At 47.4% G+C, this 17,903-nt stretch overlaps 1 protein-coding gene across 1 annotated transcript in view; it reads left to right on the top strand.

The window, feature by feature from the left end:
- Positions 1–17,496, top strand: part of cacna1c (calcium channel, voltage-dependent, L type, alpha 1C subunit) — a 142,816-nt gene extending 125,320 nt beyond the window's left edge. The window contains exons 33-48 of the mRNA XM_084702019.1: positions 636–701; positions 1,112–1,203; positions 1,752–1,908; positions 2,147–2,274; positions 2,385–2,481; positions 2,863–2,965; positions 3,163–3,264; positions 3,505–3,632; positions 3,818–3,958; positions 4,665–5,032; positions 5,412–5,438; positions 6,697–6,804; positions 7,118–7,236; positions 7,327–7,424; positions 7,549–7,911; positions 8,171–17,496. Of these exons, the coding sequence (XP_084558145.1) occupies positions 636–701; positions 1,112–1,203; positions 1,752–1,908; positions 2,147–2,274; positions 2,385–2,481; positions 2,863–2,965; positions 3,163–3,264; positions 3,505–3,632; positions 3,818–3,958; positions 4,665–5,032; positions 5,412–5,438; positions 6,697–6,804; positions 7,118–7,236; positions 7,327–7,424; positions 7,549–7,911; positions 8,171–8,581 (2,508 nt within the window). The 3' untranslated portion in view covers positions 8,582–17,496. The remainder of the gene's footprint in view (positions 1–635; positions 702–1,111; positions 1,204–1,751; positions 1,909–2,146; positions 2,275–2,384; positions 2,482–2,862; positions 2,966–3,162; positions 3,265–3,504; positions 3,633–3,817; positions 3,959–4,664; positions 5,033–5,411; positions 5,439–6,696; positions 6,805–7,117; positions 7,237–7,326; positions 7,425–7,548; positions 7,912–8,170) is intronic.
- The last annotated feature ends 407 nt before the right edge of the window (positions 17,497–17,903 follow it).

Raw genomic sequence — 17,903 nt, 5'->3', positions numbered from 1 at the left:
GGCTCCATCAGCGCCCTCTCTGGGTGGGAGTGCTCCCTGGCAGGCTGTCATGAAGCAGGAAGGGGGTATAGCTCACATCCGCTCTGACCCCTGACCCCCCATCAGCATGTTATCATCCCCCCCCCTCACTTTTAGCTCCACACTAATAAGTTTAAAGGGTTCCCCCAGGACCCCCTCCATAGGGCCACGGTTACAGAGCACTCCACCACAAGCACAAATCATTTGATGAGTAGTCGGTAAGATGGGACTCCCTTCCTCCTGGGTGGTGGGCGGGGCTGGGGTCCTGAGGTGTGCCGCTGCGTCTCCGCTCTCTCCTTCTCACTTTCTATCTCTCTCTCCCTGTGTTCTCCCTCTCTCTCTCCCCCTCTCTCTCTCTCTCTCTCTCTCTCTCTCTCTCTCTCTCTCTCTCTCTATCACTCTCTCTCTCTCTCTCAACTGGCAGTTTTGACTGCCCAATAAATGTATCTTTTTAGTCAAAGTCTTTCTCTCAGCAGTACGCTTCATGACCCCACGCCTCCGCACGCTGGCCCAGGAAGTAGAACAGGAGCAAGGCTGTCCAATGATTTGCCAGGCTGTTTTGCGGTGTGGTGTCCGAGCGCATGACCGTGTGTGCTGATGTGTGTCTCTCCCACCAGGCCCTCCCCTATGTAGCGCTGCTAATAGTGATGCTCTTCTTCATCTACGCCGTCATCGGCATGCAGGTAAGACCCCCCCGCCCCTCCTCTCTCTCTGCCGCAGGGTCGCCGTCTCTCTACCCGCTTTTTCCCCTCTCTCTCCCCGTCCTTCATTCCCTCTCTCTCCTCCAGCCAGTGTCGTCCTGTCTGTCGGGCGGTGTGTGCTTCCGGTGGTTCTGTGTTCTCTCCTGTTTTTCTCCTCCGTGGAACCCTGGTGTCCATCCATTCTTCTGTGTGCTTGTATCGGTGTTGAGTAACTTTCTTCTGGTTGGCCCTCCCTCTCACTCTCTCACTTCTCCTATTTTTACCTGTCCACTCCTTAACTCTCATCTCTTCTCCTTTTCCTCTCTTCTTCTTATTTCCGCTCTTGGTCCTATATTGATTTCATGTCTTGTATACTGACCTCATTTCCTGTATGTACAACCCCCCTCCTTCAGATGTTTGGTAAGATAGCTCTGAGGGACCACAGCGAGATCAACAGGAACAACAACTTCCAGACGTTCCCCCAGGCTGTGCTGCTCCTCTTCAGGTGAGGAAAACACCCCCCTCCTCAAGAACCTCCGTCTTTTTCGAATATCTAACCCAATGTTCAAGAACTTCCCTGAAGGTTCGCGAAGCTCTATCAATAGAATATCCAACCTAATGTTCAAGAACTTCCCTGAAGGTGCGAGAAGCCCTCTCTATCTCTGTCCTAGAAGCACTCTGTCCCAGGTAAGCTGCCATGCAGTGGGACTCCATCTGAACTCTACATGGCTCTACTACCCCTCCCTGTAGTTTCACCTAGGATGTTATACAGAAGGAGGAGACCGATCTTATACCCTCTCTTTCCTTCTGCTCAGTCCTGATTATACCATCCTAATGAGTAGGTCCTAAAGTGTTTGTAGTATACAAACACATAGTGTGACACCTGTGTGTGTGTGTGTGTGTGTGTGTGTATGCGCGCACGTGTGTATATGTGCATGCGTGTATTTGTGTCTGTACGACTGCATACAAATCCATGTGTGCACCTGCATGCATGTGACTGTCTGTCTGTGTGTATGTGTGTGTGTGTGCGCGCGCGCATGCACCTGTACCCAGGTGTGCCACGGGCGAGGCGTGGCAGGAGATCATGCTGGCGTGCCAGCCCACCCGGCCCTGTGAGACGGGTTCCGAGGTGGGCCTCGCCAGCGAGGACTGCGGCAGCCAGTTTGCCATCATCTACTTTGTCAGCTTCTACATGCTGTGCGCCTTCCTGGTAAGTACGGTGCACTGGAAGGGACAAACCTGGCATGGGAGAAAACCTAGTGAGGTTCGGTCCATGATTCTTACCACGGACGTTCATAGCATGTTTCTCTATGGATGGATGGAGAGAGACAGATAGAGAGATGGATGGATGGACAGATAGATGTACAAAGACTGGATTGACAGTTGATTTATTGATTGATTGGCTGACCGACCGACTGACTGATCTATTGTTGTGCTGTCTGTCTCAGATTATCAATCTGTTTGTGGCTGTCATCATGGACAACTTTGACTACCTGACCCGGGATTGGTCCATTCTGGGGCCGCATCACCTGGACGAGTTCAAGAGGATCTGGGCTGAGTACGACCCTGAGGCCAAGTAAGACCCTTGTCACTGTGGGTTCTCTTCAGGGGTAGGATCTAGAGCCTGTGTGTGTGTTCTCTCCAGTGGTAGGATCTAAATCCTGTCTGTGTGTGTGTTCTCTCCAGGGGTAGGATCAAGCACCTGGATGTGGTGACTCTGCTGAGGAGGATCCAGCCCCCCCTGGGCTTCGGGAAGCTCTGCCCCCACCGGGTGGCCTGCAAGGTGGGTCCAGTCCCTCACAACAGGGGGGATAGGTATAGCTCAGTGGTACAGTATTGAAATGCAGGTCGAGAGGTTGTAGGTTCAAATTTCCCCCAGTGTGTGGCTGTGGATCTTGCAAGTGTTTGCAAATCGTCTCTTGGGAATTGCTGTTGCTTCATAAATAATGAAGTCGTGTTAATGATGTTCTCTTTTCTGTGTGTCTCTGTGTTTCTGTCTCTGTGTCTGCATCCTGGTTTCTTTCCATATGTTTCTGTGTGTGTATCTCTGTGTGTTTTGTGTGGATATCTCTATGTGTGTGTGTATTTTTCCGTGTGTGTTTCTGTGCATCTCTGTGTGTATCTGTGTGTGTGTATCTGTGTGTGTGTGTCTCTGTGTCTGCAGCGTCTGGTGTCCATGAACATGCCTCTGAACAGTGACGGGACGGTCATGTTCAACGCAACCCTCTTCGCCCTGGTCCGCACCGCTCTCAGGATCAAGACTGACGGTAATACACGTACACACACAGACACACACACAACACACAGATACATAGACGTACACACAGATACACACACACACATACGCGGATCCACACGCACACCTACAAGCGAGCGCACACACAATCACATTTCTGCGAGTTTGAATGATTTGACTGTAAATGGATGAATGTGTGGACGTGCCCGTGTGTGTGTGTGTTTGCAGGTAATTTGGAGCAGGCTAACGAGGAGCTGAGGGCCATAGTGAAGAAGATCTGGAAGAGAACAAGCATGAAGCTGCTGGACCAGGTGGTGCCCCCTGCTGGAGGTCAGTCTCTTCACAGCCTCTCAACACATGGATGTGAACAAATGAGCCAACGAATGATTGAATGAGTAGCAAACAAATAAACTGTGTGAGTGAATGGAAGACTGAATGAATAGAGCATGTGTGAATGAATGCCTCAACGACTGAAGGGATGAATGGATGAATGAGTAAGTGTATGCATGGACGAACAGATGAACGGATGAAGGGACAGACGAGTGAGTGATCCTGCGTGTCTGTCCCCAGACGATGAGGTGACGGTCGGGAAGTTCTACGCCACCTTCCTGATCCAGGAATACTTCCGGAAGTTCAAGAAGCGTAAGGAGCAGGGTCTGGTCGCCAAGGTCCCCCCCAAGACTGCTCTCTCTCTGCAGGTGGGCTGTCACACACACACACACGCATTCTCCCCCTCACACACACATACACACACATCCCCGTTCTCAAACACACGCAGCAACATCCACTGAAGGTGGAATCGACGACACTGTTGTTAACCTTCGGCTCGCCCTGCCGTACCTGTGTGAATGTGTGTGTGTGTGCGTGTGTGTGTGTGTCGCAGGCGGGCCTGCGGACGCTTCATGACATGGGCCCGGAGATCCGACGGGCCATCTCCGGTGACCTCACCGTGGAGGAGGAGCTGGATAAGACCCTGAAGGAGCCCACGTCGGCAGCCTCGGAGGACGATATCTTCAGGGTAAAGGTCGGCTGCACCGCCCCCACACACTCTGCCCTGACACCCTCCCTGCCACCCTGAGGCCCCTCAACCATCGCTTCTGCTGCCGGAGCTTCCACGGCCCACCGGGCGCCATCCCACCCAGAACCCACTCTCTGGAGGAGAGGAAGGCTGTGCTAGCACACTGAGCTGTGGCCATATAAGCCCATATGTCTTCATGAAACTGACGCACGTCTTCAGATCTCACCTCGCCATCTGTGCCTAACTCACCAAACCACTCTGGTCACATTTCTCTTAAGGGCGAGCGAGACCGTTTTGGCACACTGAGCTAAAGCCCCCCCCCAAAAACGATTAGCTTTGTGGTGCCAACACAGGTCGCTAGGCCTCAGGAAAGGTACATCATCTGGGTGTGCTCAGCAAACCACCTCTATGACTTCACTTCCTCACTGCCACTGTTGCCGCCTCAGGCCGAGTCCTCCTCATCAAGACTCAACAGTATAGAGATGAAAGCCTCTCTGTGTACACAGTACATACCGCGTCGAGATACAAGTTCACATGCCTACACAGTACACACATGATCAAGTATAATGTTGCCTACACAGTACACACAGCATGGAGATAAAGCATATCGATACAAGCCTGATGCTACAGTTGTACATATGTAGCTAATCTCTTCTCTGTGTTTTCTCCCCCCCCCCCCCCAAAAAAAAAAAAACCTCTCTCCTGTCCACAGCGAGCGGGCGGTCTCTTTGGTAACCACGTCAACTACTACAACCAGAGCGACGGCCGCGGCGCCTTCCCGCAGTCCTTCACCACCCAGCGTCCCCTGCACCTCAGCCAGGCGGGCAGTCCCGGTGAGGGAGAGTCCCCGTCTCACGACAAGCTGGTGGACTCCACCACCTTCACGCCGTCCTCCTACTCCTCCTCCGGCTCCAACGCCAACATCAACAATGCCAACAACACGGGCATGGTGGTGCCCGGGGGCCCGGGGGGCCTCAGCCGCTTCCCCAGCCCCACCATCAGCACCGTGGACGGGCAGAGCGGACCCCCCCTCACCCCCATCCTCCTACCACGCTCTGCATGGTGCTTCCCTCCCAAGAGGTGGGTGCTGGTGCTCCTCTCTCTCTCTCTTTCTCTCTCTCTCTCTCTCTCTGTCTGTCTCTGTCTGTCTCTCTCTCTCTCTCTCTCTCTCTGTCTCTCTCTGTCTGTCTCTGTCTCTCTATCTCTCTTCTTATCTCTCTTTCCATAGTAACATTTTTGGATTGGGTTTCCCTAGGTTGTTCTGCTCTCTATTCTATTGTATTCTATCTACCCTTACTGACTGTCTTCTATTCTCCTATTCTTAATTTGGTCCTTTCAACAAGTTGATCAACAACAGTAACTTGGAACTCCTTCGTCCTCCGTTCTTTTGCTCTTCCTTCCTTCTTTTCTCCTTTCTTTTCTTTTCCTGCTCTTGTTTTCTTGGGCTGGCGTTGAGCAGGACCTGTTTCTATGACAGCCTCATGCGGTATGTTCCTCTCTCTCTCAGGACGAGAGAGAGAGAGATAGAACATTTGTGGTGTATCTTAATGTGTGTGTGTGTGGGGTGTGTGTGTGTGTGTGGGGGGGATTGCGCGTGTGTGTACCAAGTCAAGCCAACCTGACCCCAGTGTTGTGATGATTTCCTCAACACAGTCTAGCACACTTGCTGCATCAGCTCACCCAGTCCAGTAGAGTTAGAAACATTGCCCTCCATTCTTCTCTGCTACCATACTCTGCTCTGCTAGTATACTCTACCATACTCTGCTGTGCTAGTATACTCTACCATACTCTGCTGTGCTAGTATACTCTACCATACTCTGCTGTGCTAGTATACTCTACCATACTCTGCTGTGCTAGTATACTCTACCATACTCTGCTGTGCTAGTATACTCTACCATACTCTGCTGTGCTAGTAAACTTACTATACTCTTCTACACTGTACTAGTATACTCTACCATACAGTGCTGTGCTAGTATTCTTAGTATACACTGCTGCACTGTGCTGTGTTAGTATACATAGTATACTCTGCTATACTGTGCTGGTATACTTAGTATACGGTGCTCTTGATACTCTGATCCCACTCACATCCTCGGGGATCTCCTGGTCTGCCCTCATGGTGCTGCTGCCCGGCCCGGGAGGAAACGCTTCTGGTTTTCTTTACGATTCTTCTCAGACAGGGCAGAGCACTGCTGGAAGTCTCAGCAGGCTCCATTTCCTCCCAGCAGCAGGTAGCATGCCTGGTAAGGGAAATCAAATGCGCCAGAAGTAGTCGAAAGGAAAACCAGCTTTGTGTTCCAGTTCTCTGTCCCTCGGGGTGGGCGCTTGTTGTGCTCCACCTCACATGACCAAGCACGGGTTTAGCGTGAGTGAACTTCAGTGCTGCAGTGGATGGATGAGTAGATGGATGAATGAATGGCTGTCTAGAAAAGGGATGGATGGATGAACGAGTGAGTAGATGGATGAATGGTAGGTGAGATTGATGAATGGAGGGATAGGTGCAGTACACCCTCAGAGAGAATGGGGACACAGAGGAATACCATTAAGTAACGCTTCTCTTCCCTCATGCAGCCGCTCACCACTGAGCCTCTCCCTCTCTCCTCTCTATATCTCTCTGTCCCTCCATCTCCTCTCTCATTGTCCATCCATGAGTCTGTTCTCCAGCTGTGAGCCAACATGCTTGTTTACCTGTTGTTTACCTGTTGTTTACCTGTTGTTTACTGTTGTTTACCTGTCCCCCCCGGCAGCTCGGACTCCAGCGACAGCCACCTGCCCATCATCAGGAGGGAGGAAGTCTCCGTGGAGACGTACGACGAGAACTTCGCCGACGACAGAGACGCGCTCTCCTCCGACATGTGCGCACTCCCCGACTGCTCCTCTCCTGCTATATCCTCCTTCCCTCCTTCTATGCCCCTCCGCTCCTCTCCCCCTGCCCTCCTCCCCTCTCTCCTCCTCTCCTCCGCTCTGTCTTTCTGTGCTCTCCTGTCCTCCCTCCTCGTGTCCCCCTCTGCTTCACCACTCCTCCTGTACTGTCTGGTGTCTATCTCTTGTTTTACTCAGCCCTCTGTCTGTCCCTCTCCTTCCAAGTTTATTTCTCCTCTCTTTCGGTAACTTTCTCCTACCTTCTCTCGTGATCCTTCACTCTATTGCTGGTGTGTGTGTGTTCAGGCTGGTGTACCATGATGAGGAGAGTAAGCAGCTTGCTCCTATGGAGGAAGAGGAGGATAGGGAGGACAGGAGATCCTGGCAGAGTACAAGGAGAGCCTTCCTGTGTCCCACAACACTGGGTAGGAGCTTACACGCTCACAAACACACACACACACGCGCGCGCTCACACAGGCACACCCCCTGACCCCCCTCTCTGTCGCCCCATGTAGGTCGGAGGTCGTCGTTTCACCTGGAATGTCTGAGGAGACATTCGAAATCGGACGTCTCTCAGAAGACTGCACTACCACTGCATCTGGTCCACCATCAGGTACACACACACACACACACTCTATACACAAATACACATTGATTTTATGGACAACTTACTCTTTTTTCTTTCTTTTTTTCTCCACATACACCCTCTCCTTACACACACACACACACCCTCCCAGGCATTGGCAGTAGCAGGGCTGAGCCCCCTGCTGAGACGAAGCCACTCCCCCACCCTCTTCACGCAGCTGTGCTCCAGCCCTCCCACAAGCCCCGCCTCCCGGGGAGGCCCCACCCACTACCAGAGGGTCCCCTCCCTGCGGTTGGAAGGGGCGGGGTCTTACGAGAAGCTGAACAGTAGCCTTCCTTCGGTCAACTGTGGCCCGTGGTACAGTGACGGCCCCACCCTGGGCCCCGCCCTCAGGGCGGGAGGGGGCGTGGCCAGCCAGCGGCCGCCGCGGCCAGTGTCGCTGACGGTTCCCTCTGTAAGCTGCAAGGACGCCGCCTCGCTGTCGCACGGCAGCGCCGGGAGCCTGGTCGAGGCGGTGAGTGTTCCCCTCTCCCTCTTTTTTCCCCCTGTCACTACTTCTCTCTCTTGCTCTGTTCCTCTTTCTCTCTGTTCCCTCCTACTCCGCATATCCCTGTTCCTTCTGTTTCATTCTGTCCGCGCTCGCTCTTTTCTCTGTGCAGTTCTCCCCATCCATTCTCTCCTCTCTCTCCCTCCCCGTCTGCCTCTCTCCGTCTCCCTCCCCTTCTCTCCTCTCGCCCCCTCTCCTCACCCCCCTGTCGGCCTCTCCTCCCCAGGTGTTGATATCCGAGGGCCTGGGCCGCTTCGCTCAGGACCCCTCCTTCATCGAGGTGACGAAGCAGGAGCTGGCAGACGCGTGCGACATGACCATCGAGGAGATGGAGAGCGCCGCCGACAACATCCTGAACGGCACCAGCCAGCCCAGCGCCAACGGCAACCTGCTCCCCTACATGCACCGCGGCCACGCCGCCGGGGAAGGGGACGACGCCGACGACGCCGTCTCCGTGGCGACGGAGGGCGAGAGAGAGGAGCTCCTGGGAGCCGTCACGCCTCCCGGCGAGGCGGAGGAGGAGGAGGAGGAGGAAGGAGGGGAGATGGGTCTGCAGCACAGGGGGGCGGGAGGAGAGCGGCGGAACAGCACGCTATTGGTGGAGGACGAGGACATGGAGTGCGTGACGAGCTTGTAGTCACGGCCTCCGCAGCGGTGACATCAGCAGTGACATCAGCAGCACAGTGTTGTGGCTATCTCTGTGTCTGCCACCCCTCCTTTGAAACACACACACACAGTCTCTCTCTTTCTGTCTCTCTCTGCCGGAGGTGCCACGGTGGCCAAAGGCACAAACTATCCGATCAGACCTGGTGATCTCCATCTTTTATACACCTGGAAGGAGGATTTCTTTCTCTGTGAGTGTGTACGTGTGTTTGTGTGTGTGCGTGTACACCGTTGTGTGTGTTAACTAACGCATGTATCTGGGTGTGTCTCTAAAGTGCCTCACAGTTCTCACATCCGTGAACCGTGGAGATGAGAGAGGGAAGAGAAAGAGAGGAAATGACGAAAGAGAAAATACAAAAGTGTTGTTCTGTTCCACTGGCTGCCTGGCGGATGGGTGTAAGGTACTGGACCTTCCCACAGTGCAAGCAGGGCGGGAGTCCGAGGTCATTACTCTGGGTTGCTGGCCAGGTGTCATGACAATTACATGGTGCCGTTGGCAGAGCAACTCATTCGGCCACAGTCCAGAGCTCCATGCTGGGCCTCACACCAGAGCTCCGCGATAGTCCTCACACCAGAGCTCCATGCTGGGCCTCACACCAGAGCTCCATGCTGGGCCTCACACCAGAGCTCGATGCTGGGCCTCACACCAGAGCTCCATGCTGGGCCTCACACCAGAGCTCCATGCTGGGCCTCACACCAGAGCTCCACGATAGTCCTCACTGCTCACTGGGCTGCTGAACTCGGCTAGTTCCACAGGGAACCTTGGAGGAAGGCACAGCTAGCAGGGGAAGACTTTAACAGATGTACCTTCAGCCAGTATAACCATGGGGATATGAAACGGAGACACTGGCCAACAGGAAACCAACATAGGGCAAGAGACATTGTGGAACTGCCAGTCAACTTCAGCTGTCCTGCCACAAACCCCCACCTCCTCTCCTCCTCCTCCACCAATTCTCTTCCTTCTCTGTTTGACGTCTGCCTATAACGTGCAGCCGTTTCCTGGTAAAACACGAACTGGGCGGAGCTGAGTAAGGCTGTTCCATCACAGAGACGGCAACCCCCCCTGCTGCCCCTCCCTTGTTGTTGACATATCTGCGTTGATTTGGGGTTTAGTTATGAAGCTTTCAGGTTCCTCTGTGGTGTGGCTTGCGGAGGAGTGTGGGGAGACAGGGATGAAAAGGAAAAGGACACAAAGAAATGGAAGAGGGTACTCTAATGGACAAATATAACGGAGGTTAAGTCTGCAACCCTATCCCCCCTTCTGTACTACATTACTCATTGACGTGATGGCCAAGCGTCATTCAGAGTTGAACAGCTCGACACAGACACGCCCCCCCCCCCCAAAAAGAAACAAAAAACAAACAGACCACACCGTTTACTGCCACCCCTGAGCAATGTGCAACACTTGCTCTCCATAATGATAGATTTTCATGATGTTTATTAATTTATCTTTATTTTGTGTTTTTTTTTGGTGTGCACATGCCAGGGTGCTGTTCTTCTTCTGTATTTTTGCTTTGTTAATTTTTTTAGGAGATTTTAGAAAATTAAGTATCCAGCCCAGTGGTTAGGGCAGGATGTAGTGTGTGCGTGTGTGTGTGCGCGCGCGTGTGTGTGTGTGTGCGTGCGTATGACTGCGTCTGTGTAATGTATAACTCAGTGGGAGTCTCTCTATCAGTATGCACCTTTATCAGATTGTAATTATTTATTTATTTATTTTATCCCTGGGGGTAAAATGTGTATTGTTTTGGAGTGGGTGAAATATGTATTTTGCTGTTCTACAAAAAGCTAATTTATGCCTAAACGGTTCAATTTAAGGTAGCATAAGTATGGTGTGTTGTGTGTGATATCGCCACCTGCAGGTAAACCACTGACGGGCATGCTTCCACAGCTTGGTGTTCTTCTGATGCTTCATGGTTGTAGTTCTGAATAGTGATCTACTGAGGTTGGTCAGGCTTCTCCTAGCCCCTTTCCCCCCCTCCATCCGCACACACCAGACAATTCATGACCTACAAACACTCACTGGAAAACCAGCACACACACACACAGCCTCGACAAGCCAGGACACACGGTTGTTGGACGAATCAGAACACACATGCTTACTGCACAAACAACTCCCACATTGGCTCTGTGTATGTCACCGTGTGTGGATCGTTTTCCTACACTTAGTTCTAACTCGGAAATCCTGGTGTTACATTCTGGGAACCCCTCACCCCTCACACGCACACACATGCACGCTCCATGCACACTTCTCCATGATTGTGTGAGGAGGGTGTGTGTGTGTGTGTGTGTGTGTGCATATGAGTTAGGCGGTCCGGTTCCATTAGCAAGTTGACCAACATCAGGTCATACCACTTTGTTGCAGTTCATACTGTAGGGCTAAAAATATAAGATGCTTTAGTTTTATTACTCTTCATTGCCAGCAACAGTTTATGCTGTGCTGGTCCCTAGATGCATGTACACAGGTTCACACACACACTCATTCTTTCATCCTGTCTCAAAGCTCTATTATGCAAATGGTGTGTCGAGGAGTTGTAGTGCCCATGCTGCTGTAGTTCAACATCCATGGAACCCTAAGTTTAGACTTCTTCTGTACTTTGCAAATGAGTCACATTTCTAAAACGTTTGATTTTCAATGCTGGTCGGTCACAGTCATAGTTGTTATCATGATCATCTTTCTGATGTCATGTTCCTCCACTGTTAGTCGTGGACTGAGAGTTTGCAGTGTGCCAGGAAGGACAGCGCAGTAGTGTTTGATGACTCTGGGGATTGAACGCAGGTTCTACTGGCTGCAATTCCGTCTGTGTTCAGTGTAGCACCATTGGCTCCTAAAACAGGTTCCCCTGCCTGGCATGCATTTCTGAATTTCAGTTAAGATCTCGAAATTGACGATTTTCTCCAAAACAATGTCCTGAACAGGCCTCATACAGAGTGTTATCTTTGTGTGTGTGTGTGTGTGTGTGTGTGTGCGTGTGTGCGTGTGTGTGTGTGTGTGTGTGGTCCTCTGTTATCTGCCACACCTCTCCTGCCCTCCTCACAAGTTTGTTCTAGCTAGCTGGCAAAGAATATTTACACCAAAACATACACTCCACTGTCAAAATATACCAAGCTAGTGAATGAGAGAACATGTTTTTTCTCCAACACACATACACACAGACACACACTCACACACACACACAAACACACAGACACCCTCCCTCGAGAGAAAGTTATTTCCTTCACAAATCATCACCTGCAGTAGATTCATATAGCTCTCATTAGGAGTTTTACAGCTTGGCATTACTACAAGTGTCCCCTGCTTCCTCTGTGGTTTGTGGCTTTAAGCCTGTAAGAGAATATCCATAGCTGATAGCGCCCCCTTTAGGACTGGATTGGTGTTGCAGGCTGTCTGTTACACTGCGGCTGTAGAATTTCCTCTGGGATGAGTGGGGGTGTGTTTGAATTCCACAAGATATGCAAAAACAATGCAATAACTAGGACTGTAAAAAAAACAAGGTTCTTAAAGAATATATAGTTGTACAGAATTGAAAAGAGAAAATGATATCACATATTATAATATATTCAGATGTTTTTTCTGTTTGTTAAATTGCAGTTGTTTATATTGAAGAAGCCTGTTCTACTTGAATTCAGGTGCATTTTCGTCTAGGGTAAGATGTATATCTATTTCCAGGACTCCATCTATTTGATCTGTATAATCCATCCACTCTTCATTATTCAAGTGAAACGACAACTTGACACCATTGTTGCATGATAATCATTTTAACATTTCAGTGTGACAAATTTTGCTTCTGTTGACAGAAAGGTTTTACATCAGGCAAGGTTTTTAATCAGGCAAGGTATCTCAGATACAGAGGTCCATGTAGCTCTATTCTATATCTATTTTTATGTAAATAAACATTGGGGAGTGCATGGTGGTTCCTGCTACAGTGCAAAATATAAGGGGAAAGTGCTGTGCCTGCAGTTCAGTGCACGTGTGTGTGTGTGTGTGTGTGTGTGTGTGTGTGTGTGTGTGTGTGTGTGTGTGTGTGTGTGTGTGTGTGTGTGTGTGTGTGTGTGTGTGTGTGTGTGTGTGTGTGTGGGAACAGATTTTGCATATCTTGTGTTCATCTGTCAGCTTCCGTCTTTTACTTGGTCTCCTGTCACCTTTTATCTCTAAACTCTTTGCTCCCGCTTTCCTCCCTTTCTTCTTTGCACGCTCTCCCAATCCTTCTTTCCTCCTCCCTCTTTTTTTGCACTTTGGTTCCCTCTCTTCCATCCTCTCTCCTTCACCACCTCTCCATCACCATCCCTCCATCACCCTCTACATACACCAAGTTGAGCATACATCCCTTCCTGCCTGAGTATTGTAACTTTCCCCCTCGGCAGATCTACCAATCACAGGGCTCTAAGATGAGTTTAAGATGCTTATTGTTTGGGCAGTTGATTTATTGGAGGATTGGGAATTTAATTGATGTGTTTATTGATCAGCCAAACAGAGGGTCAAGAACACTGCAGCGTTGTCATTGTGAGGAAACTTGTTGGCCTTTCTTGTGCATGGTGTGGAATCCTTTAGAGAGTCTAATCCCACAACATAGAGTATTATACAAAGTAGAGAAATATAAGTCTAGATGATTCTATATAATGACAATCCAGAGGACTGGTGAGGTCGTCTGTGTGGTTGGACAGTGCTGAGCTCAGTTGGTCGGCTGGCGTGTCAGGCTTGGACTTCCTTTCCTGTTCCTTAAGGGATGGATGTTGAGGTTCAACTGGCAATGATTGTATATTTTTTATAAACCATATAAAGAATATATATATCCATAGATTTACTGGTATGATATAAGGTTGTACCCATTAAGATGTTTGTTGTCCAGACTTTCAGTACTTTAAGAGAATAATGTAATCTATTTAAACTGTGTCCCTACTTAAGCCTCAACTTTCTTGTTGACTTTGTTTAAATTTAGGGATGGGGAGTGTATTTTGTGGATTCACAGGATTGTGAAGGTGGCTTGGGTGTTGGCTGGTGGGGTAACAGATTGTGTTTTAGCATGTAAGGGATGCCGCAGGTGTGCTTGATTAAATCAAGTTACAGGGACATGATTTAATGACAGGGCCACACACAGAACCTACCTACACTATATAGTATTGCTGCCAAAGCCGTTGTGTAATCTGCTTAAGTGTTTAATCAGGAAGCGTGGTCATTCTCTTCAGTGTAGTATCCAAGCTAAGCCTTGTGGGTACTGTAGTGCACAAGTGTCTTTGGTTGACTACAAGTATTGATGTGCAATGTTGACATCCATATATTGTCTTGGTGTACACTTTGTTGTTTGTTAGCTACATTTGAGATGTTGGAAATGCAGCCAGATATTGACAGAAAGGGAAGTTCATCCAGCCAGATGTTGTATCGCCATAAATATACGGTTTAATGATAGTTTAAGGAGGTTTATTTCCATCTGTTATTGCATGTATCAATGGGACGATGTGTAGCATCAGGAGTCTCCTTGTAACTGAACCAGATCAACAAGTCGTCCAGAAACTTCCTGGAACACAGAACCAAAAAAAAGGGGGTTTCACAACAGAACCTCTGAGGTTCTCCCTGTGTTTTTAAAATGATAGCAGCTAAATATGTAGCTTATCTTACTCTGAATGAGGAAGGATTTTGATTGGTTAATAACATTTTTATAAAAGTAGGATTGATAGAATGTGGGGAGGAATATGATTGGACAAGGACGAGAAAGTATTGCTGTTTTGGTGGCCAATGATCTACTTTTCAGGCGATATCAGGTATTATGAAGGATTGAGTTAAGGAAGAAATCTGGTTGACTTCCTGTTTGTCCTGGAATTTGTCACAGTAATCCCACAATTCTGATCTGTGTCTTCATTCTAGTTCTATCATTTTAGTTCAGACACACATGTTCTATTTTCTTGTAAATGAATTGCTGTTGATCCCTTTGATCCAGACAGACATATTTTAAGACGACTATTTTGAATATAGACTTTATTTTCCTTCTTTCCCAGGGTAAATCCTTATGTAGGTTCACCATTAGCCATTACCTTCTCTTTCTCAAAAGCGCAGGAAAATCACCTTCTGACATTTTACAGCCATTATCTTATGGAATGCCATTTTAGTCAATATTAAATGAATAAATATGCCTATTAAATATGCTATTAAATTAATCTTGACAAATGAGGCAATACAGATGTAAATGCATCAATAGAAATGACTTGGTATAGTAAAATAAATGTTTTTTTGTAAAAAAAAAAAAAAGTTATTCAAAGGACTATTTTTATATATTTCCAATTACGTTTAGTTCATAATGACACATTGATTTCATAATATCATTAAAAAGTATCACAAACGTTATACAAATTGTGTCGGCTTGCTAGCTATTATTACCTGAAGAACACCGATTTTGCGATTTAACCTTTCCCTATTCATTTGAATAAGAAAACTGAAAATACATGTTATGGCATTATGAAATGAAAGTCAGCTGAAAAAAATTTAAGTAGTCCTGTGAAAATCCTTATTTCTAAATTTTAAAAAACGTACCTAATTACTATACTGACTCATTTAAATATATATATTTCTGTTTATTTTAATGTTTATATATGTTTTGGCCTCATGTTTATTGATAAGGCATATTTATGTATTTAATATTGACGGAATTGGCATTCCATATTATCTGCACCTCTGTGCAGGCTTTTAGATGAGAAAAAACAGAATAGTTAAGAATGCTTATCAACATTTTCTATTTTAGATGTCATATACAGATATATCTATATCAGATTGTTAAATTTGTATTTATGATGAAGGAAACTGGAGTAAAATGACTTTCGATAAAAAGAATAAAAAAAACATGTTTTAATGTATTGAGGAGTCACAGGAAGGGTGTATTATAGCAGCTGAGTTATGTCAGACATCCAGGACACCAGCAGACTGAATTATCTGGAAGAGCAGCTCTCTGGACAGGGTTTCTGGTTCTCTTACTGACTATCTAGCTATCTCTCTATAGCTTAGACCCAGGATCCTCCACACACACTGGAAAGCCCAGCTTTCTTTTCTGAAAGTTTGTTTTGTGTCTCTCTGTTGCACATCATAATGGGGGGGTGTGCGGGTGAATGTTGATGCATGCTCTAGTCATATAGAAGCATGCGGCTGTGTCCTGACCCTTCACCTTTGAACTCTAGATGAGCGTTTGACTCACGGGATCCACTTCTGCTGCAAGGGGTTGGTCAGTCTAGAAATAGACCACCTAGATATGTGATCAACAGTTTCCACGCGCGCACACACACACACCGTATTAGTGTAGCACCTTCAGAAGCACCTTTCCTCGGAGGATCTTTTTTCAACGACTGTTAGTTAATGATTATTATTACGCCTGACCATTATTGTCATCAATATCAGCATCATATTTTTAACAATTATGCAGAGAAGGCCGAATCCTGGAGGAGGTCCCTGTTTGCACGTAGACCAGTAGTTTAGTGTGACACCGTCTCCTCGGAGACAGGGAGAGGACAGGTCACTTCAGGAAAACGTGCAAATGAAAATTCTGTCCCCAAAGGCTTTGTCTAGCTGCTGTGTAGTAGATGATGTTGATTGGTTGAATCCTGACCATCTCCCTCCCTCTGTCTCCGCCTCTCTTCCCGATAGGTGAATAAGTCAAATTTTTTCATCTTGAATGATCCGTGTTCCACGCCAGCGTTTCATATTCTACATGGAACACAAAACATATTTTGATACAGTCGTTATCGCAAGCGCACCAGATCCACACAATATGTGCAAATTTTATTGAGGATCGTTGGACTGTTTTGTTTAAATGTTTTGGTATTCCATAATAAAGTTAGGTTTATTTCAGATTTTGATTCAGTGTTGGCCCGTAGTGGTGTGACTTTATGCATCTCAGAGAATAAGGAGTGATCAATGACTTATTTATTGACTGATTAGTACAGATTTATTTTGGATCAATATTATTTTAGTTGTGGTCCAGATCAGACAGGTGGATAGTAAAGGGGATCAATAAATCCACATTGGTCTTCATCAATCCCCTAAGAATCAATGATATGGCTGATTGATCATTCACAGGAATCTAAGGACTAGTTGAAGGATCAAAGTTCTATATTTTACAAATGTTTAGTCTCTCTTGCGTTGTATTTCTTTTGAAAGAGCTATTCTCAGTTTCACACCAAGACCAACTATCTGTTGTAATATTTAGTAGTGGCGCTACTGTTAAATGTAGTATTTAATATCAGCACTATTTATGGACAAAACTTTGAGATAGTGTTACAGTATATTGTGCTTCTGGTAGCTATGGAGACAGGCTGGTGGCCATTTTGTAACAGAGTTCCTTCAAGCTGGGTGTCTGACCCCTGACCTCCATGTTGGGAGTATGGGGTTGGCTGTGGGGTTGCCGAGTAACGTTGGTCCCACGTTACGAGTTAACCTGTCTTCTCAGAATAAGAGCTCTGCATGGGTCTCCTTAAATTACACAACCCCCACCCCACCCCTCCTTCCCCTTCTCTCTTCTTTACTTTGTAACTGAAAAACTGCTTTTCTTTTTCTGCGTTTGTTTCATTCTTTGATTTTAGATTTTAGAAAGGGAAAGAATACAATAAATGAATGAGAATATTCAATCACTTTTTCTACTCCTATTTTCAATAAAAGTGAAATAAAAAGCAAACAAAAAGTTTATTTGTACATAGGTGATGTACAGTTTGTATCTGTAACTGTCAGTCTGTCTTTGGTGACAGAGTGGTCTTGCTTATAACGCACGCTACCAGTAAAGAAAAAAGAAAAAATATATTTAGACTGTATGGTCCTTGAAAAGCAAGTTTTAAATTAATCTCTAATGTATATTCCTGTAACATTGCATTTTTATCTGAGGAATGATGTTATTAAAAAATTAAATTGCATTTCCTACAGAATTGTCTTTTTTCCCCTCATCTTCTCTACCTACATCCCTCCGGTAAAGGCAGTCCCGACGTTATGGGCGAGCTAAGGGGCCGGGCCTGCCCCCAGAGTCAACTGTGCCCGCCCTGGACGGACGTTTTTTTTTTTTTACCGACAACGGACAAGTCTGTCACCAATCCCACCTTTTGTTTGATTATTTACAGGGAATAGGCTATATGGATATATGGCGTTTTGTTCATGTTAATCAATTACCACCAAGGTTGGTAGAAGAAAGTGACGAAGACGGCGAAAGTACAGGGTACACAACACTGCCGAAGCTTGCTATGCCTATGCCATAGGCAGAGCACACAAGGTCTGAACTACTGACACAACGCTTAGAAAACTAATCATCTTTTACACTACAACCCTGTTATGC

The sequence above is a fragment of the Hypomesus nipponensis genome, chromosome 7 (genome assembly GCF_054491055.1).
Source record: "Hypomesus nipponensis isolate SF chromosome 7, ASM5449105v1, whole genome shotgun sequence".
Taxonomy (NCBI): Eukaryota; Metazoa; Chordata; class Actinopteri; order Osmeriformes; family Osmeridae; genus Hypomesus; species Hypomesus nipponensis.
This window is presented reverse-complemented; position numbering and strand designations above follow the sequence as displayed.